Consider the following 23,417-nt stretch of genomic DNA (forward strand, 5'->3'; position numbering starts at 1 on the left):
ATTTTGGTCAGGGCACATACAGGAAGGGCCAGCTGACAAACACTCGTGCTCTGCACACGTGCTTGCGAGTAGCTTTTTCATTTCTTATTTTTTTCAATCTATTATAGAGAGTATGATACTGTGATGTACCCAGAGGTCCATCAATCTTTCACAGAACCATGCATACAGGTATTGAAGATCGGAACCGTCCACCTGGCCAGCCCCAATATAGATACGAGTGGGCCAAAAAATCACAACGGTTGGACAATCCAACTGCCAAATCAACAGCCTGTGAACGAGTAGCCGAAAACAAAAGTAGGCAATAGAACAACATTCAACGTTGAACAGGTAAAATGTCCATTGATCTATACACATACATATGTAAATAAACTAACAGCATGCTTAGTCGTCTTTGATACATAGATATAGACAATAAACATGAGAAGAGATCGCCTTTCATGTCAATACACCATGCTGGTAAGACATCCAAGCAGCACAAAATATGGGTCGCACCATATGATCATGTCATCAAAATTTGGTCCATTGACTCACTAGGTGAGCAACACACCTGCATTGAGTAGGACCATTGGCTTTCGATTGATTTCAACGATGCGGCCCACCCATTGAGTGGACCAACCTGATTTGCCACAGGTGATCTTCATGGGTGGCCCACTTTTTACTTATGGGGATGTATGTGAAAGTCCATATTTGTCTAGGTGGTGCAGTCTTCCTTCGAGTGTCCAACCTTTCCACACTTGAAACAAATCGACCGTCGAGATCGACTACCCCCTTTCATCCAATGCCTTTGTTGGCCAGATTGGGAACATTTCCTTGGCTGTACTACCACACTGTTTGTGGTTTCTCCTTGTGACCCAAGTTCTTCGATCTGCAAACGGTGGCCCACCTTGTCAACTCCACTTCCTGTACTAGGCAACGGTTGGGATCCTTTCCCATTTGATGTATTGAATGATGCACTCTCTCGTCCATTAACATTTCCTGTACCCCCATATATATGTAAACCGGGCTCCTTGCTAGGCAGATGGTGGCCCACCTCCTCCACTTCAGATCCTCCACCAGATGATGAAACTGGCCCTCTCTCTATTGACTCATCAAATGATATATCCTCACCTCTGTCATCATCTCCAACCCCTTGTTCATGCAGATTAAGCCTTTCGATCGGTGGATGGTGGTCCACCACCACTTCAAATCCTTCACTTGATGATGACAGAGGCCCTTTCTCTATTGACTGATGCAATATCACATCCTCCAGTCCATTATTATATCCTTCTTCGAGCCCTTCGATCGGCGAATGGCGGCCCACCTGCACTTGAAATTCTTTACCAGCTGATGACGGACAGTCATTCTCAATTGACCCATACAACAACACACCCTCCATCCTATCACCATCTCCTTCCCCTTCTTCATTTAAATCGAGCTTCTCGATCAGCAAATGGTGGCCCGCCTCTAGTTGAAAACCTTCCCCAGGCAATGATGGAGACCCTTTCTCTATTGTCCAATCACCATCACTTTCTCCCCCTTCATGTAATAAACCGCATTTTTTTATCGGCGGATGATGATGGCCCATCTCCTTCTTAACTAGAGATCTTTCAGCACACAATGAAGATAATGGCCCACTCTCGTTTGACCCATTAGATAACACTATCTCTTGTTCACAACCATCTCCTTCTGCCTGCTTGCAATCTGTTGCTGCCTCAGTGTCTTTCTCATCATTGTCAGATACTGACTGAGAATAACTCAAGTGTAGGCTTTCATCTGAGCAGCTGTCAATCGGATCCTGGTCCTTTCCTGGACAATCTTGCCATTGGAAGAAGTTACAAGCTCCCTGACCCTGGAAAAGAAATCACAACATCAATTTCCTTGTGAATGCATATGCTTCTTCGAAGTTCCAAGTAGTGTGATCTGGTGGGCCACCATGTAAATTGGCCATGATCCAATGATCATGGTGAGCTGTGCCACTGTGGACTGTCATTTGTTTCTCAATCAACTTTGAGTTACCAACCATTCTATGAGCCACTGGTCAGGTGCTGACAATAGTGAGATCGTGTATCATTTTCTCAATCGCCCATCAACTTGATGGCCCACCAAATCAGCAGTCCTGATCACTGTAGATAAGTGTGACATGTATGGTTGGGATTTTCTCACATGAAACAATCAGCAAATCAGCCAAGAAATGCATGAGAATATAAACAAAAAAGAAAAACTGAAACATGAAGATGTATAAAGTAGGTGTTGTACCACTATATGATCACAAGTCAATCTGAAAACATAACCGAACAATGGAAGTTCTTGAGGTTGTTGTAATGAGGTATTATACCCCGCTCCAGCTGAATGCTTGTACAGTACAAGTGGGGACCATGGTCCGGTTTGTACAAGCAGGGCCCATGGTCCAGTGATCCAAACTGTTTGATATTATGGGCCACACTGTGGATAGATGATGCAACAAACATCTTCCAGTTGAAAAAATACCCCTCAGTGGGTGTTCCAACAAATATAATTAAGAAAGAAAACAACATACCATTTCACAGCCAACCAAAAAGGCCCAATATTCTATAGCTAGGATCTCGAAATCTACCAGATTTCCTTCTCTCTTTTTTTGTGCAATAGATTTCCTTTAATTAGAAAAACAGAACATTAAATATCTAAAGATTACAAAGTTATGCTAGGAGAGAGTTTGAGAGCACGGTAGGTTCGTGATTATGGATGCTCATATTAAGAGAGAGAAGAAAGGAAGTGAAACTAATAGGTGTCAAAAACTAGGTGGTGGAATTTAAAATGGCAGAAAGCGATATTATTCAGAAACAAATTAATCGAAGACGGAAAGTGGAATGTCAAGGAAGAAGTATATGTTACTTGGAATGAGATGCCAAGTGCATTAGGAAAGCGGTAAAAGACATTTTAGGAGTATCTAGAGGGAACATCCAATAATAGAAGGCAACTAGTGGTGGAGTGACAATATACAAAAAGCTAATAAATAGAAATGGTTATGGTTCAAAGCCTGGCATGGGACTAGAAATGATGAAATTTTTGAACAATATAGAAATGCCAAAAATATTGCTAAGAAAGTGATGAGTCTGAAAGTCAAGACTTTTTGAGGATCTTTATAATAGATTGGGGACAATAAAGGGTGAAAATGATGTCTCCAAATTGGCAAAAATGTGAGAGAAGAATGGTAGGGACGTAGATCATGTTAGATACATTAAGAGCAATAACCAGAGGGTGCTTGTAAAGGACAATGAGATCTAATAAGTGTGGATAAGCTATTTTCGGAACTTATTAAATGACAACCACCCTGAGAGTTTAAGGATAAAAGCAACCATAAACTTAGAGATGATGTTGAAGACAATAGATATTTTCAAAGGAATAGGCTATCTAAAGTGAAAAAGCTTTGAGAAAGATGAAAACAGAAAAGGATCTTGAACCAGATGGTACCAATAGAGGTTTGGAAGTGTCTGGATTATTTTGGTTGACAAAGCTGTTCAAGTTGAAGGAAAAGGCAGATGAATGGAGGATTGAGCAAACACTCAAGGCATAAGACGAATGTATCCAAAAACCAGTTTGGTTTCATGCTCAGGAGATTTACCACTAAAGCTCAAGGTATTCAATAATGATAATGGTGGTTGTAACGGAGCCTCTTTTTTTTCAGAAGAAAACCTGTTTCAACCACATTACAACATTACGAGCCATTTTTTTTTTTTTCCAAAATGGCCATTATGACTTCGTAATGCATGACAGTTCCCACCATCACCATTAGGTAACAGTTGTTACATAACCGTTTTTAATACCCTGCTAAAGTCATTTTCCTACTTACAATTGATGGAGAAATATAGGGAGAGAAGGAAGGATCTCCATATGGTCTTTATTGACTTAAGAAAGCATATATAGGGTCCTTGGAGAGTTATTCTAGTGGTGTTGGGAAAGAATGGGATTTAAAGAGGATATATTGACATGATTAAGAATATGTATGAGGGAGCAGTAAGCCGGTAACAAATGCAAGGACCACTAGTGGAGAGACAAGTGAGTTCCCAACTATAGGTTTGCACAGGGGTCGGAGATTGGCATTGAGCCCGTATATTTTCACATTAGTTATGAGTTAACAAGGCATTTGAAGGAAGATATCCCATGCTGTATGTTGTTTTTAGATGGCATATTTTTTTATCGACAAGACCAGGGAAGGCGTAAACAAAGAGCTAGATTCATGGAGAGGTGCTCTACAATTTAAAGGATATAAAATTAATCGGACTGGATCAAATGCAGACCGAAATGGAGGGGCTGGATGAGGGAGTGCGTTCATTGAGCTTGGTTCAGAATTTTTGTTAACAGCTCTCCCAAAGGATTCTTTAAATCTTCGAGAGGTATAACGCAAGAAGATCCACTATCTTTTTATCTGTTTGTGGTAGTGACAGACACTTTGGGAGAGATGTTAGCAAAAGGAAAAGAAGTGTGCCTCTTTATGGGGTTTAAAGTGGATAGGGTGTACCCACCAATCTCTCATTCCCAGTTCGTTGATACTTTGTTTTTCTATGAAGCCAATGAGCTTGTAGTGAAAAAGTTGAGGATGGTGATCCTTTGCTTTGAAGAAGTCTCCAGTCTCAAAGTAAATGTTGTTAAGAGTGAAATGTTGGGGGGCGCGTTGGTTTGCTTGGCTGGGGTTTTCAGATGCAAGATCAGGGAGTTTCCTACAACCTACCTAACAAAACAATTATGGTCTACAGTCATGGAGCAATTCAAGAGAAAACTAGCTAAATGGAAATGTCATTATCTTATCTCAGTCGCCGAATAACACTCATCAAGTCCGCTCTTTCGAATCTTCCCCTATACTTCATGTCTTGAATTAGATGCACAAAATTTGTCCTTAACAAGTTAGAGAAGCTGAGGCAAGGGTCAGATGATAAGAAAAAGTTTTACTTATTAAAGTGGAGAGAGGTTTGTAAGCCCTTCAAAGGAGGAGCTGGGATTAGAGACTTGGGTTTGATGAATAAAAGACCTTTTGGGAAAATGGGTGTGGCGCTTTGAGGAGGAAGAAGGCTCGTTGTGGAGACAGATCATTGTACACAAGTACAATTGCAAGAAAGGGGGACAACGGGTTAAGGGTTCTTCTTTGTATAGAGCCTCTAGGATGTGGAAGGGGATTTCGGCGTACAAGGAGGTTAGAAATTTATTTATTTATTTATTTTTATTTTTTTTTTGGGGGGTGGGGGGGCGATGAAAGAATATGCTTTTGGTAAGACATGTGAGCGGGACATCTTCCGCTCCAAGCTACGTTCCCAAGTATCTCAAGGCTCTCTTTGGCTAAGGACATTAAAGTTTCCAAGTGTTATTTTATTTTAGGTAACAATACTTTTTGGTGTCTTCCTTGTCGTCTAGATATGGATGATGGGAAAATCGAAGAGTTTGCGAGGTTGTTAAACAAGCTTATCTTATATGCTTCGTCTAGTAGCAAGCAATGCAAGATGCTCTGGCTCAAGGATAGGTTAGGTTGCTTCTCAGTTTGATCTTTCTATGGTTGCTTACGTTGCCCGTCTTCCAGTGAGTAGTGTGGTGTGTTAAATGCCACATGTGGTCCTACAGAGCCCCACTAAAAGTTGCGGCTTTTGGATGGTTGGTGGGAAGGAATAGAGTACTCACCATTGATAATATTCAAAGAAGATCTATAATCCTTCCAAATATATGTGTGATGTGTATGAAGGATGCAAAATCAGTCAACCATCTTTTTATTCATTACAAGGCTCTTGTGGTAGTGTGGCACTATTTCATCTCTTCTTTTGGTATGTCTTGGGTAATGCCAAAGTCGGTTGAGGCATCTCTCTTAAGTCGGCACGGTGTGAGGATCGGGAAGCGAAAGATCGTCGCATGGGGCATGTCTATTCTAGCAATTTGGTGGGCTCTTTGGGGGGAAAGAAATGATAGATACGTCTATAATGTCTCTAGCAAGAAGCGGGTTTTATTTTAATGACCAAAACTATTTATGTGATAGGACTACCCCTGGATGGAGGATGTCCGAAAGCTTTATCACATTGAATATGTCAACCCTTTGATTACACATGGTGATCATGCATTTTCAAAGAAAAAAGAACAAAATTTCAAATGATTGAAAAAATCCATTCTAAAAGATTTTATTTGTCTTGTAACCAACAAACACATCAAGACCCATACATCTTGGATCATTGAAGGGCAATCCAAATTCAAAGGCTAAAGTTCCAACGTACCACATTGCACTATGTCGGGATCTATTCGAGCAAACGTCTATTTGGAAAACTATTTATTTGGGTACCAAGTCAGCCTAACTTGTTCAAGATTTCTGTTGAGTGAAGGTGTAACTTGTCCTTCACAGCCTATTTTGGAAAATGGAAAACAAATGCTTGTAAAGCACCTTTTTCTGTTGTTTAGGAAGGATAATTTTCATGAAATGCAGGACCAGTTTCTAGTGATGCTGCTTGGAAAACATTTTCATGGCAGTAGCTTGCGAAAGAAAAATAAAAATAAAAACAAGCTCTATGGTGCATAGAGGGAATATATTGGAAGTCTAAGATCAACCAGTGGTTTGATGGACCATCCACATGCATGGTGGCCCTAATAGTTCAAAATGCTTTGGATCATCCCCATGCATGGGCTCCAGCTATATGGTTCGTAAAGGTGGTAAAAGAAACAGAGACAGCTTGATGGTTTGTAAAAGAGGCAACATATTAGAAGGCTAGGATGATCCAATATTTGATGGGCCATCACCATCCATGGTGGCGCCAATAGATCCAATAGTTTGGATCAAATTGACATGGACCCCACTTGTACGAAGATAGCAATGGTACCATAAAGAGTGGCCAACATTGGGAAGGCTATAACCCTCCAATATGACGAGAATAGGTCAGATCATGATGGCGACTTAGTCTAAGATTGGAGTACACCAAATAATGGTGGTGCTGAATAGTTTTCAGTCCTAATCACACCAAAAGGTTGTAACTTGTAAGTTTAGGCTTTTGGTTAGTAAAGTGAGGATAAGTGAGGCCATGGTCTAGTGAACCAAACAGCGATATTAATATCATGGGCCCCACTTCCGATGATGTTGATTCAAGCCCAAGGCCCTCTATAGGACCCACCTTATTTTACACTTTGACAGTTTGTTGCTAGTTTTGGGGGCTGAATTTTAGAAACTGCCATTTATTATTTTTGGACTATTATAGTTACTAATTTTGAAGATCCTTTGAAGATTTTGGGAATGATTTTCTAGATCTACTTTTACTATTCCTAGACCATTACAGTTTAGCCATTTTATTTTTTTTGTAGACAGAGTTGTTGATATTTAGCATCTTAGATGGACTTGAAATCAATCTGAGAGTTGGAAATCCTAATAAATAGGGATTCTGATGTGTTTCTTTTTGGGTCTATAAAAAGGGTTGTTCTGGGAGGTAAAAGACAGAGCATATTATACAACACTCTCTGAGTTTTACTTGTAACTAGTGAAGAAGTTCTGTTTTCAATAAGTTGTTTATCCTTCCCAATTCAAATACTCATCTGTGGTTCGTCCATTCTAGTGATTTGGGTATTGAAACTTTATTGATTCCATAATGACTTAACCAGATTCACTGTTTGGTATTAAGCAGGTTGATTGCTGGCAGATGTCCCAGCTTGTTGTTTTACCACATAACACTTTGCATGTTTATATCATCATGTAGGTACCACACAGTGGTGGGACCAAAAGTTTGTACAGTACACGTTCGGGTTTTCAGTTTGCACGAGTGATTCCCTTGGACCAATGATCAAAGTCATTGCCATTATGGAACCCAGTGTGGATGGGCCATGCACCAAAAACCTCAATTCATAACCATGGTTTTAAGACCCAGCATCAGCAACTGACTCATTTGGTGCTGATATGAATTGTACTGAACAAGTTGGGGTGACTCAGCCAAGTCACCCCAACTTTTCATATTATGAGGAAAAGGATTTTAAAAAAGATTTTTTTAAAAAAAAGAAGATGATACCATGCAAGTTTTAAGACAATCTAGTTAATATGAGACCTAAAATTCTTCTGTTGACTTAGTATACCAAGTACCAGCCCCGATTAATTAGGATTAGGCTTAGATGATGATGATGTTGACCAGGTATCTGATTGATAAAATCTAAATTTCTAATATAATCTTTGTAATACATCTGTAAATGATTAAATATCAACCTACAAAATAAATAAATAAATTTGTTCATAAAAAAAATAAAATAAAATAAAAATAAATAAATCGCAATCACGAATCATTCACCAATCACTAATCACCATCATAAAGAGTGGCAAGCTGGCGTCTCAACGTGATCATCATTGTCAACATTGCTGCGATAGTAAGGTTGCAGCATAATATGCACAGCACCACCACTGCCATATACTGCAGCAACATTCCCATATGTCAATGGGAATAACATATCAATGAATGAATAGGACTTATCATCACTCCAAGTCTACTATGTTGCATAGCCAGTAGTACTAGAAATCCAGATAGTGCTCATACGACGAATGGCTCGGATATCATCCATATGATCCATATTGTTGTCACTTAACCCCAGGCATGCCCCACCCATAATATCCATAGGGGAAGTAATCATATCCGTAGGTTATCTCAGCAGCAGGTCTAGTGCTAGCACCTCTGCAAAGAGCCACTAGGCCATGCGACTTCCACTGCTCTAGCTTGACTCAAGCTATGTTGTTGCCATGGTGCGTCATAACAGCCGTTTATAGTGGCAACTGATACACGTTATGGGGCCACAACGGGGGGGGGGGGGGAGGGGGGGGAGGCGGAGGGAAAGACCTGTAATGGCCATTACAGCCCTTGTAACATTCGTTATGCCATTTGTAATGGCCGTAATGGTCCACCATCACCACCGCTACCATTGTCACCAGGTTGTCATCTCACTACTGCTTCTCGACCATCAATCGACCAAAATTTGCCTTGCCTTGTGGCCTTGACCAGTGCACTATTGGTACTAGTCTCCCCTCTAGCTCCACTAGGGCTGTCAATGGGCTAGGCTCAAGCCGAGAGAAATGAAAATTTTGAATAGGCCTGACCCGTTAGGCCTGAACTGAACAGTTCAAAATCCAGGCTGAAGACAACCCAGGCCCGGCCTGTTGAAAGTCCTAATCTCCATTGGCTCCTATTCTGTCTTGTCTCAACTCGTCGTTCATAACAGTTGTAAGCTCTTCATCATTCAAAAACACTAGGGTTGACTTGGACCCTTAAGTTTATATAAACGAACTAGTAGCACCTGGATCAACTCAAACTGACATGTCCGCATTGCTCGAGTCTCTAGAGATTTGTCTGAACAACCCCTTGGTTAAAATATAGAGTCAACTCGACCCAGGTTGAAGTGACTCCAGTACAACTCATATGTGTTGGCTGGGACTTGAACATGTCTTGAGAGCATGTTCCTAACCCTTCAATTGGTGGCCGACAAACAGAAGCTTAAGAAAGAAAACACAATGGTTAACTTTCAACTTAAAAAAGTCAAATATTCTATAGCACCAGCTAGGATTAGGATCTTCCACTTTGGGGGATTTTGGTGCATGGGTCATCCATGGTGAGGCTCAACCTATGAACAGTATGGATCATTTCACCATGGGCCCCACTTGTACAAACTAAAATCCCAAATGTACCATACAAATTCTTTGCCAAGCATCATATTATGCCTCTTCTATCATATGCTCGCATGTCAATGCATTGGTTGTAGACTTGTAGTGTTATACTTGACCCATTTTCAGATCTCCCACACACATTCAAGGAGTATAAACAATAGGGAAGAAACGTAACTGAATCACCCGATTGACAGCACAACATTCCCGGTGATCCTTCTCCTTGCTTGCCTGTATGCACAGCTGGATGGGAAGCCGTTTCTGTGCGAATTCAGATGCAAGCCAGAGTCGGGGACTGGATGTTAATATAGAGCAACCCTTTAGGATGAATCCTTCCCACCATAGGATTCATGGTATGCACATCCAACGCCACTCTCCCTCATTGTGTGTGTGTGTGTGTGTGTGTGTGTGTGTGTGAGAGAGAGAGAGAGAGAGAGACCAGCCAGATTCTTTCTCTTTTACAATAGAGGATATGGTACTCTAGGGGCACATAAAAGAGTTGTACACACTCCATCCATATGAGCCCCACCAATGCCCATTGTATTGATCCAAGCCATTCACACCTTCCTCCTTTATACATGTACATGTGGTACAATGATATGCAAAGGATAGGTACACCTAGTCTACACTTTAGAGTTCGAAACATTATTAGGTACCTTTAATGGATCATGGGCAATACCCGATATAATCTGGTCCTTTATGGCTACTGATATGGGACCATGGCAGTCGTTACTTCATTTATCAAAGTTAGACCAGGCATGATAAAAGATACCAGCACTCCCAACCACATGGATCCAGACGGCATGGGCATATGGCATGGAAATCTCATGCCAAGTGTGAACTCGCATGTAGACTTCCAAGCGATCCTATTCATCTCTACCAAAAGATGGCTAACACCTCAACAATAGCCAAATCTCCACTGTTCATTTTACCTCATGCACGCATGAGTATACTTTATTGAACATAAAAGTAAAACCTAAATCGTCAATTAAACCTTTAACTGGAAACGCGTATGTAAGTATAATATCTATACTCCCACTAACCTTGAGCATCTTATAAGTCGAGATGCAATTATCGGTTGGGGTTTACAAACACTTGACGAGTATAGATCCTCTTCCTTTCAAGGAGCCTTAGCATGTGCTCTTTTTTCCTTAGCTTAATTCAGGGGAGTGCACTACTGCAACATCTAACACTTGGCTTCGTAATAGACGTTAAAATTTGGTTCAAATGCAGTGTCGCAAGTGCTCGCATTGCACTCAATTGCACAACAATACTTATATCATGAAACAAACCTGAAAATGGACTTCCCACCTAGGTATTCCGTATTGGTAATGGTGATCGTAACGGTTACCACCATGACTGATATGAGAACCGGTCATAACGGCCAATGCGGGGACATAACGACCGTTACGACCCCCATAACGGTTCAAAAAATAATTTGCCTGGAAAAGTTTGAAAAAATATATAGAAAATCCATAATAACATAAATATTCCAAATTTGTATTCATTTTTTGTTTTGTACATGTTTATGGTAGAGTAATATTCCACTCTTTAGTGAGAGTATTGTATTGGGTTGTTTGGTGAATTTATGAACATGTCTCTAATGTTTACAGATTACAATCAAGCATTAGAATTAGAAATCGAAAAAAAAATAAAAAATTGCATATATACCACCTTCTTCGATTTTTTGAAAAATGGCTCTCAGAGCTTCTATTCGCCCAAATCACTTCAATCTATTATTTTAATCCTAAAAAATATAGTACAAGTGGTTGAAATCTATTGTAGAATGATATAAGTAAATTTTTGGAATAAGAAAAGTGAAAAAATTAAGAAAAAATACATTTACATAAAAAAGGAAGTGGTTTTTCAACTATTATGGGGGTAACGGTCGTTATGCCCCGTAATAGTTGTTATGGCCCCTATAACAGCCAATACGGTTCCAAAAAACCAATTGTCCCGTTTCACTCTTGTATCGCGTAACAGTTACGGCCATTACCTATATGTATCGGCCTTTACAGTCATATCATAACGGATACAGAACACCTTGTTTCCCATTGATGAGGCACTCAATGTGATCCAAACTCGTTCATCTTAACAATCCCATCCGACTAGTGTTATTGTACATGAGTAGAAAACCTTATCACCTTTTTTGTGTCACCTTTTAATGGATACTCACTTAGATTCACAATTTCTCCCATGTAGTCAATTTTGAGATTTCTAAGAGGCCAAGTGCAGGCCTTAAACTGTTACAACACTCGAGATCGACTCCCACTGATCTCTCACTAATAAACTAATTAGAAGGCATATGTGATTTTGAAAGAAGGTTTCAGGTTGCGTATATAATAGCTTTATGAGATTTGGGGCAGATGCCTATGATTCTTTTAAGGGTCAAACTTTTATATGGATATCTAATTCCTTTAATGTCACAACAAGTACAACGAACCTTAAAAGTGATGTCACCCTTTTGTCCAAACTAGAATTCTTTGTACATTACCTTTTCAGAGCCTAAACCTTTATTGACAATTTATAACCTTTATTCTTGTCTTTATATTGCTATTATTCACACCCACATTCTCAAACCTTTATTGTAGTACTGAGGCTTAAACGGGCCCTTAATGACATGCTTTCGCTCAACTAATAAATGTATCGAATATAGCCCATCTTGAATTTTAGACCCTCACAACCGCTACTGGAAATGGCATATGCAATTGGTTAGATCATCTCCTCATATCGACTCTAAGAGATTGCCACATTACAATCTACCAAAATCAATTCATAGAAAAAAGAGAAAAAAAAAAAAAGTTCCACAAAAACCAATAGAGCTTGAATTTTTGACAAATTATGAGAAAGAAATTCAAGCAAGCACTAAAACTAGAATATGAATGCATGAGACAGATTTGAAGGTACCGAGAGCATTACCTTTTTCACAGGGCAGACGAAGTACTTCTGACCAGCATCCCTCCGCATATTGCTAGTAAGAAGTCTGCACTTTCCAGCACCACAAGAGCACATGGGGTAAGGAGGCATGGGAACATTTGGTCTTTGACCAAAGCGCGCAGTGTCACACCACTCAAAGAAATCACACGTACAGTCCTATATAAATTCAGTAAGTTTAGATAAAATGCATAAAACAATATATAACTTTCTTAACTACATGTAAAAGACTGCAAGTCAAGTAGAGAATGACCAGAGGAAATTTAATCAATCAACGGAATAAATGAAGAGCTTTGCTAAGCCCAGATGCAAGTACAAGTCAGCTAATGCACACGCCAGAACATATGCCAGAGTGACACACAGCTGAAATATCCAAACCATCCATCACGTGGACCTCACTTGTAGATGCTACTGCTGAAATATAAAGGTGGTCCACCCAATAGGTGTGCCATGATATTAGAAATAAGTGCACAGGTTAGAAAACTTCAGCCACTTTTTCACAACCATACATTTGCTCAGCTACTTGTGGCCCACCTGACTAGTGGACCAACCTGACTCTTGGGATAGGCAATCGGCATAGTGGTACCCAGTTCTGATAGATGGCTTAGATATTACACCTGTCTCTACATTGGCATGTGGTAGCATGTGAATTAACTGAATTGTACATGCATGTGGGCTTAGCAAAGCTCTAAAATGATTATATGGAAATACGTAAAATTATAACTAACATAAAACTGGTAATTCAAGTAAAAATAAATAAAAACATAGGAAAATTAAAAACTAACAAAAATATCTTAAAATGTTGACTAAGTCTACAGATGGTAGTAAAAGCTGAAACCCCAGAAAATTCTTTCTACTTTTTTGAAAGATGACAGTAATTTATCAAAAGAAACCATAAGAAAAACAAGACAAGAAACTACAACTCAAAGTGGATGGGAGGATGAGGAATCATCCAAACCCTTTATCCCCACCTTCCTTCTAAACTATCTTTACAAACAACCAGCCAAATCATTTTAGTATAAGCAACCACCTCTTTCCTTGTATTTTGGAAAACATCTTTCAGCAATTCAACTTTATTATTAAGCATCCTAGTATCATGTTCTTTAGACATCTTTCGGCACTTCAACTTTATTATTAAACATGCTAGTATCACGTTATTTCCAAACTGCTCACAACCTCTCCAACAAGATCAACCTACACCAAGCTTTCTTTGCAACAACCAGCAAAATCATTTAAGTTCAGAATTGAGAAATTTTATGGTTCAAATCTTTACTATTCTCTTATATATCACTTGTGTCTACTATTTAGGCATAATGCCATTGCCTATTGTCATCCATAAAAGCCTGACTAAGCAATAAAGTACCTCGTATTTTACCCTCTACTTCTAGTTGTCTCGCGATGCCTTCCATGGTTTGGCCCACAGCAACAAGCAACCACCTCCATCCTTGCTTTTTGGAACACATTTTTTGACAATTCAACCTTGTTATTAAACATCTTGTTATTATTTCTTTCCAAGCTTCTCACAACCCTACTGAAAAAGTCAAGCTTACAAAGCCCACTATCTCTCCCAATACCAACCTTTGGAAAAGGTATCAATTGCTCTAGGCATTACCCAATTCATTGCAAAGGAATTCAAACCCTCCACCAAACAACCATCTTCAAAGAACAATGAACCAAACAAACAATCCACCAATTTCACATTCTGTAAGCAAAGAATGAAGACATTTATCATGATCATATGTCTACTCCTGAGATGGTTCACTACTAAAACCTAATCCTTTCCAACTAGCAAAGCCGAATGCAAGTACCCAAGGACTCCCTAATATAACCAAATTGAGGTAATAGGAGTTGCCTTCCTCTTACTGTCTTTCCCCAAAATTGAAGCATAGGATGACTTCACTAAGCATCATCCCGACCTCAAGACTGCTTTCATGTATCTCTATCATTGAAGGAACCACCGCATTTGGCCGCTCCAAAATTCTTGAATTTTGCAATCTCTTCTTCTCTTAGGTCCCTCCAACATGCCATTGCCCACACCAACTGCCCTCTATCAAACAAATACCATTGAACAACCTTAGCATATTTAACAGGAATCACTTTGAATAACAAGCAAAGTCATCACATGAAGGTCTATGCCACAACCTGTATCCTCCAAAACCCTCTAGGAGATCCATCACTAATACAAAAGTTCTCCCCTCCTAGTAACTATTTTCCAATAAGCACCACTTCCATATACCTGATCCCCCTTATTCAACTGAAGCATGGGTCTACCACCCATCTTCACGTTCACCATATTAACATGGAATCACTGACTTCTATACACTTCCATCATCCTCCCCAAACCTCCATAGAAATTTCCTTAGAAGAGCTTTCACACTCAACACCTCCCCTCCCCTTGTGCTTTACATAATCAACCCCATTCCACAAGACAGAACTTGAAGGTATCCTCCCTTGGCTTCCACAAGAACCACTTGGAGCCTCTAAAACCTATTAATGATGTTTTCTAGGCAGTAAAATAGGAACATGAAATAAATCAAGGTATTCGATTGTGTGAATTTCATTATAGATATTTATCCCCATAAGACAAGTATCTTCTATTCAAACCCTTAGTTCTGTGAACCTTTCCACCCAGGGGCCAATCCCACTTCAAATCATGCATGGCCTCGTGCTTCTGCCCTCGCCTCCTAGTTATTTATAGTTTCCAATATTTAAAACAAAGAGTTCCCTGCTTCTGCACCGAAGTTGCCTCTACTTCGCTTCACACTTCGTGCAACTATATTCCAAGTTAAAAGCTTCCGCTCCACTCACTCCACCATCACATCTGAAAAATGTTTTGCCGACTTTCCCACTAATAAAGGTCCGAAGTAGATAGTGACTTTCCAATTTTGCATCCAAACAACTTTACAGGTCCATGAACTCCTTCCTTCCCTAATCACATCCCTTTTTTCCCAAGAGTGAAATATTTACCTAAAAACACTTAAAGGCATCACAAAATCTTTCTCAAGTTTAAGACTTGGTTCCAACTCTGCGATCTCACATCAAAAAGTACAATCATATCATCTACAAACTGTAAATGGAAGACTTCTCCCTCATTGTCCAAAATGGTGATATTATTGATAATATTGCCTATACTATCAGTATAGCTAGGGTGGTAATATAGAAATACCTGGAAACCGAAGAATTTCTTTGTATTGGCGATGTTATCATGTGTATTGTTGATATATCACTGATATATTGATATGTTGATATTATTGATAGTATTGTCAGTAGAAATTTCCAGTGTATCAATGATATATGCAATATTACTATACAGTTGACAACGGACGGCGCATCAAGTTTAGGTGCACTACAAATGTCAAGGTTTTAGTAGCTACCACGACTGAGTTGTCAACTCAAGGACCCAAATAAACCCACTCATTTCATTAAAGAATTTCTGATTCAATCAAAGATTATTGACTACCCACCCTTATTATTAATAGTGAACCGAATTGTGACAGTGCATACCGATGTCCAGAAGAAGTTAAAGGAGTCTAAAATCAAGTACTGGGGAAGAGGCTAATAAACATTGGTGTCAAAAGGTGTTTGAAGTGAATAATAACGTGCTAGTTCACTTGTGCAAGGAGAGATTTCCAACTGAGACTTATAACAGGTTGATGAATAAGAAAATTGGTCCTATTCCAATCCTCAGAAAAATCAATGATAACGCCTATGTTGTTGATCTTCTCAATAGCATGAAGACATAGACTTTCAATGTAGCAGACCTTTATGAATATCATATGACAAGTCTATTGAATAACTCGAGGACAAGTTCTTTCCAAGAGGAGGAGACTGATGGATGACGTGGTACGGATACATTCCTAGCATGGATTGACCAAAAGAAGGCCAAACAGAAGCGGAAGTAGTCCGTTAGATCCGGGCCTAGTCCTACGTAGACATGACGTAACTGGGCCTCAAGCACATCCGGTTTGAAGAAATTCATTCCAAATAGGAGGAAATTGTCGTTCGAAGTGTGAACAATAAATTAGCCATATTTTTTTTATCTGGCTATCCTTACAAGACGCACGACCGATCGATCTTCATGCAGCGGGCCATCCGGGGTCAACCGACCCACGTAGTGGATTGCATCCATCCGCTTCGTGAGAAAACGCACACTTCCAGTTCAAAATTGGGATTTTTGAAAAATTTTATTATTTTTAGTAATTGTGATTTTTGTCGTATTTCCTTATTTTTAGAGTTTTAGATTTTTGTCTTTTTAAGAAATTGATTGTAACCATGCAGGAAACCCTCTAGTATTGTTAATTTAGGATTTTCTATTTTTGGCAAAACTTACTATTTCTGGTAAGTTTTATTATAGTTGAATTAGGATTTCTATTAGGATTAGAATTTTGCTACTTTGGGTAATTTCAAATTAGGGTTTTATTTTTCTTTATCAGTGATATAATTGAGAAATCATACACATTAGACATTATTCAATAAAATTATTCAAGTTTTCTCTATTTTTCTTGTGGATTCAAGAAACTACCTTGTAGATTAAGGGCCTTTACTACTTGAGGAAGACAATGATCTTCTTCATTGTTATTTCACGTTCTTCCCCCCAGTTACTTTACAACTAAAGGATTTTACATGCATCCAAACAACCCCTTGTGCTAACATTGACACTCCAGTGGAACATCTGAGCAATTGAAAATGGTGGATCATACCATGAAAGATCACCTGGAGCAATTATTGAAACATTCAACCCACTACATGGCCCACGTGTACATTGTGTCGAACCATGGGCCGTCCGTCATCAATTTCAACGGTGTAGGCTGCCTGACAAATAGACCATCCTGCTTTCCACCCAAGGCGATCGTCATGGAGTGTCCCACCATCTGAACGGCTCAGATGTGGGGTTTTAAAAAAAAATAAAAATTGACACGTTGGCAGGAAAGAATCCGTTTTATGGTGAAGTTCCTCATGTGAACTCCCTAACGTGTAGCCCTTGCCCAACCACAACTGTTAAAAGCCGTTATAACGGCAGTTACCGCCGTTACCGTTACAAACCCCCGCCAAGCCAACTTACCTTAGCTGGGCATTTATAGAATTTCCTTCCCGGATTCTTCTTCGTCTTCGAGGTGAGGATGAGACACGCGCCTTCACAGCAGGGACACTGCTTCTGCGGGAACTCCGGGTTGTCGATTTGGCCGCTGCTCGATTCCAACCGCTGGGATTTCTTCTTGGATTTAAGAGGGCAATCTTTAGCCCAATGCCCCTTTTGTTTGCAGGAAAAGCATTCGTCGTTCTCAACGCTTCTCCTCTGGTTAGTATGAGGTGGGTCCCGCACAGTGGCAGTTTGGTAATTTTGGAGTCCTTGGTTAGGGTTTGGGCTGAAAGTACGAGTGCTGGAGCCGACGCTTTCGGAGTCCGAACTCATTCTTTTGAAAAATAGAAAAATGGGAATACTGGTGAATATGGATTTTCTTGTTAAGAAGAAAATGGAAGATGGATTGAAAAAACATAAAAGAGATTTTTATTTTATTTTTTTCTTCTTCTTTTTGCTTCGAGAGAAAGAGACGGAGAGGTGAGAGTGGGGAAATCGAGAGAAAGCGGCGGAATGAAGTGGAAGTAGCCGCGTGAGATTTGAAAAGAGTGAGATTGCAGTGGAAACGGATTCTCCCCCTGCCACCAGACAATGGCTAATGGTCGGTGCTCTGTGGGCCCCACCATGATGTATGTGTTTCATCCATGCCGTCCACCTATTTTTCTATATCATTTTATAATATGAGACCAAAAATTAGGTGTATCCCAATATCAATTGGACCACATGAAAGGAAACAGTGTTGAATGAACGTTGACCATTTAAAAAAATTTTGGGGGCCATAAAAGTTTTGGATCAAGTTGATCTTCGTTTTTTCCCTTCATCTGGGTCTGTATGACCTAATCAACAGATTGGATATCAATTAAACAGTACAGTGGGCCTTAGGAGGATTTAAATGGTGGATATCCAATCAATATTGATTTCCTGTGGTGTGGTCCACATGAGATTTATATCCCTCTCAAATTTGGGATGAATCCCTAAAATGATCCGTAAAAATGTATGAACGGAATGAATGAAACACATACATCATGGTGGGTCCCACAGAGCACCGACCACCAGCCAGGGGTGGTGGTGGGGGAGTAGCCAATCCGTTTCCGATTGTTGTTTGGTTTGAAAACAACGTTTGCGTGGCGTGCGTGAGACGCGTCTACGGACGCGGATGGGCGCGGACTAGTTACTGACAAGGTTAGTAGCCAAATGGCTACAGAAGTGACGTCACCAAGCTCTGTGGACCCCTCCATGATGCATGTGTTGTATCCATACCGTCCAAATATTTGTAGAGATAGTTTCATGGTGTGAGAAAAAGAATGAGATAGATCAAAGGTTCAAGTGGACCCACTACATAAAACCGTGGGATCAGTCACACCCACCGTTGAAACATTTATAGGGCCCACTATGATGTATTTTTTAGATCCAACTTATTCATGAGTTAACATGGATATATATGAAGTGAAAACAAAAATATAGGCTTGAATGGAAACTACTGTGGTCCCTGAGAAGTGATAAGTTTTGAATGGTGGATGTCACTATCCACACTTTATTATGTGGTGGGTCCACTTGAACTTTCGATCTATCTCATTCTTTTTCTTATACCATAAAATGATCTCTACAAATGGTTGGACGGTATGGATACAACACATGCATCATGGTGAGGTCTACATAGCTTGGTGATGTCACTTCAGTAGCGTTTTGGCTACTGTCGTTGTCGGTATCTAATCCCTGCCCGACGCGGATTAGCTAGTGAACAAGACAGTAGCGAGTTGGCTACTGATGTCACGGCATTCGTTGCGCCCACAACGATGATTATCGGTCATGAGACAAGGAATGACGCAAATCCGAAGCTCAAGTGTATCTATCATTATTTTACAGTAAGACAGTGATACTCACCATTGAAACTTTCTAGTGCCCAACATCATGTTTATTTGAGGTACAATATATTTATAAGTTAACTAAGACATGGAGTAAGGGAAAGCACAAATACTAGTTTGATCAGACATACCCTTAGAGTCCATTGTAATTTATTTGATATCCAATCTATTGATAAGGTTACAATGGCCTTGATAAAATTGAAACACAAATGTATACTTGATCCAAAACTTTTGTGGCCCATAAAATGTTTTTAAAAGTGACCATTTAATTACCATTATTTCCTATTGTATGGACCACGTGAGATTTGAATTTATTTCATTCTTCATTTTTAAGCTCGTGTCTAAAAATAATATAACAAAATATGTGAACAAGCGTGGATATACAATACATACATCAAAGAGGACTCCTGGTCATGGTCTCATTGAATGTACTCTCACTATAACTTGGGTTTAACTGGGATGGATTGCATGGTGATCCTAACACTATTAACCTTTGAGATGACCCAACATGATGGGATTTGATTGGGCCATATGCCGTTGTCAAAATAGACACACCTAAAGCATGCTTGAAACCAACATCAATGTGGCGAGGTTGGGAAAACATTAATTCCAATAAGGTTGCATCCATAGAACATCACCTTGATGCATGTATTGTATATCCATGTCGTTCATACAACCGAATTACCTTATGACAACAACCCAAAAATGAAGCAAATCCAAATTGTCCCAAAAAACCATTGTGATTGAATGCTTGTGGACTAAAAACATTTTGGATCAAGTTGACATTTGTGTTTTCCCTTCATCTAGCATGACCTTATCAACCAATTGAATGGCAACTAATGTTATTGTGTATCCCAAGAAGTTTTTAATAGTGGTGTTCAATCATTACTACTTTCTATGATGGGGCTCACATAAGATTTAGACCCGCTTCATTTTTGAGGCCATACTCTAAAATGATGGCAAAATGGACAGACAATGCATGTAGATCTACAACACACATCAAGGTGAGCCTAAGATCATGACCCAACACAAGTTAGTCTTTACAGGCCGTCACTCGAAAGTTGTTATGTCTAGTACGTACATACTGTAAGCCCCGTATTATAGACCGTACCGTTCCATAGACTTCCGCGGTCTTCTAGGTCGAATTTCGGCAACCTTCGACCCTTAACCGATATTTGCGCACGACCTTAATTCTCATGCCGTCAACCCGAGTCAACTCAACCCAAGACCTTTACCATAGCGACCGCACCGTCGCCGCGGTTCCGATGCCGCGACTCGCGCGCTAAGGCGATACCCTAGTCGGGAGATGTGGGCCAGCATTCGGTGCGAGGAAAACGCCGCGCGTTGCAAAACCCGAGAGAATCTCTATGAGATGTCACCTCAATCAATCAATCAATCCATCCCATCATGTCAAGTACACATCACCTTTCACCCTTTCCCAAGCAAGCCTCAAAATCAAAAAGTTCTTACACAAGCCTTACTTTTCTTACAACTTTTGCCACAAAAGTCAAAAAGGGCTATTACACCCATCACTCACCACATCAACACATCTATCACCCATCCCTCTCTCTTTATAACTCTCTCTCTCCTTCATTTTCAAATCCAATCCAAGCAACCCAAGAACTCCTCACGTCCAAGCCCTCCCATGGTGAGAAAATGCGTGTGAGGCCCACCTTTCCATCCCTAGATCTCCCATCCTAGCCATCCATTTCTCATCTTCCTCCATCAAAGAGAAGCATAAGGAGCTAAGGAAGCCAAGAGAGCAAGAAGATCAAGCGGTGGGTACTTTGATAGAGTAGTTTTAATCTTTTTTTTACATGAGCCAAGTGAGGCCAACCGATCAATGGTTTGGATCTCACTTTGGACCCTAAGATGTGGCCGATGGCCCACTTGGATCATCATGATCATTCCATGATGGGGCCATTCTCCATGGACCCCATCATGATGTTTATTTATCTTGCATACCTAGGGTCATCTAGACCGTATATTTTAGTGGAGAAGGGATCTCCACCGTTGGATTTCGATTTAATGGGCCCACATGTAATGGCTCACTTGATTTATGTTGTAGATCATTGAAGGGAGGCCCCATAGTGCCGGGGTCCCTCCATCACGCTGTCCCACTCTCTATCTCTCTCTCCCTTTTATGTTTTTTATTCTTTTTTTGTGATGATAATAAGGTTGTGTGGCCCACTTGAATGGACCCCACTATGAGGTATGTATTCTATCTAAACCATCTACAAATGGGGCCCACTTTGTGTGTATTGTACCCACACCATATTCCATTTGGTGGCCCACCTAATCAGGGCCCACCTCAGCGCTTGTGCCAGACCAAACCATCCAGTGTCTCTGGACGCTGGGCAAAAGGAAAAACACAAATATTAGCTTGGTTCCAAGCCAATAGGGTGGCCCACTTGTGTAAGCCCCATCTTGATGTATGTTTTCAATCCATACCATACATTCCTTTTCCAAGCTCCTTTTAGGCGTTGAGCCGAAAGATGGGACCAATCAGACCTTCGGGCGGGCCATACCATCGCAAATGGTAATTTTCACCATTGAAACCTTCCCTGATATTTTTATATGCCGAAATATGCCCAATATTGGGCTTGTTTTGCTTGTCTTGAGCCATGGAGGGCCTTGAAAATGAAAAAAAAATAATATGGGCAGCAGCAACGCTGCTGCCATTGTCAGAAGAGCAGGCAACGCCTGCTGCTGCTTGCGCACCAGCGGACGGACGGGTTGGCGGTCAGCAACCCACAGCCCCAGCCGTGGGCCCCACCATGATGCGTGTTTACCATCCATTCCGTTCATTAGGTGGGACACTTCCTTAAGTAGGCCCCCTCCAAAAATCAGCCTAATCTAGAGCTCAGGTGGCCCACACCGCAGGAAATAGTGGAATTAAACGTCTGCCCTTGAAAACCTTTTTGGGTCCATGGAAGTTTTGGATCAGGGTGAAATTTGTTTTTACCCTTCATCTAGGTCTACGTGACCTTATCAACGGGTTGGATGGCATATCAACATTATGGTAGGCCCCACATGGAGCCCCCAGTGAGATATGTATTTTATTGCCACCGTCCAGGCGGACGGTGGAGCCCACTGTGCATATGTGTTATATCCCCACCGTCTAGGACGGTGGGTGTGTTCATGTGCGTGCGTGTGTGGGTGTGTACGTGTGTGTATATATATTTATGTATATATATATAATATTATATTATATTTAATATTGTATGTACTATATATATATATATATATTATATTATATTATATTATATATACTAGTGGTGGGAGGCCCATCTCAGTTTAATTGTGGCCCATGGTTGAAGCCCACTTTGATATATATGTAAGGCCCATGGGTTGAGGCCCATTTGATGTATTAGAGGCCCATGGGTTAAGGCCCATTAAGATGTATTGGGACCTATGGGTTGAGGCCCATTTGATGTACATACGGGGCCCAATTGGCGAGGCCCATGTGATTAGGCCCATTGTGATGTATTTTAAGGCCCATGGGCTATGGCCCATTGCAATGAACATAAGGCCTGTTGGTGAGACTCATTAATGCGGCCCATTTGATGAATGTAGGGCCCATGTGATACCGGCCATTTGATGTATTGAAGGCCCAATGGGATATACCTAAGGTCCATTGCAATGTGCAATCCCAATATAGTTTATGTAATGATGTTTATGACAGTCGTGCCTTGAGAGCAATGTTGGTTTGACGTCCACATTGCACGTTTAAATGTTAGTTAAACGTCCACATTACGATTCTCCCTAGGGCCCATTGATAGGCATGTACTCGTTGTGTGTAGGTCGTCTAGGCCATCTGCGTTGTAAGGATAATGCATTACTTTATAACATGTGTAGTATAGCTCCATAACTCATGATCATACGCATCATATGTATGCTTGCTATGAGAAGTGACTGATCATGGCATATGCCT

At 40.4% G+C, this 23,417-nt stretch overlaps 1 protein-coding gene across 2 annotated transcripts; it reads right to left on the reverse strand.

Moving 5' to 3' along the window:
* Positions 1–295: 295 nt before the first annotated feature.
* LOC131246564 (uncharacterized) lies at positions 296–18,054 on the reverse strand. 2 transcript variants are annotated; one of them, XM_058246830.1, is made up of 3 exons: positions 17,601–18,054; positions 12,524–12,697; positions 296–1,780 (listed from the first exon to the last, which is right to left on the reverse strand). In XM_058246830.1, the coding sequence occupies exons 1-3, from the start codon at positions 17,949–17,951 to the stop codon at positions 692–694; spliced, it is 1,614 nt and encodes a 537-aa protein (XP_058102813.1). In that variant the 5' UTR covers positions 17,952–18,054; the 3' UTR covers positions 296–691. The 2 variants fall into 2 exon arrangements, with proteins under 2 accessions (XP_058102813.1, XP_058102812.1); XM_058246829.1 differs by having other exon boundaries at positions 296–1,828.
* Positions 18,055–23,417: the final 5,363 nt, after the last annotated feature.

Source organism: Magnolia sinica, chromosome 5 (genome assembly GCF_029962835.1).
Source record: "Magnolia sinica isolate HGM2019 chromosome 5, MsV1, whole genome shotgun sequence".
In the NCBI taxonomy this organism is placed as follows: domain Eukaryota; kingdom Viridiplantae; phylum Streptophyta; class Magnoliopsida; order Magnoliales; family Magnoliaceae; genus Magnolia; species Magnolia sinica.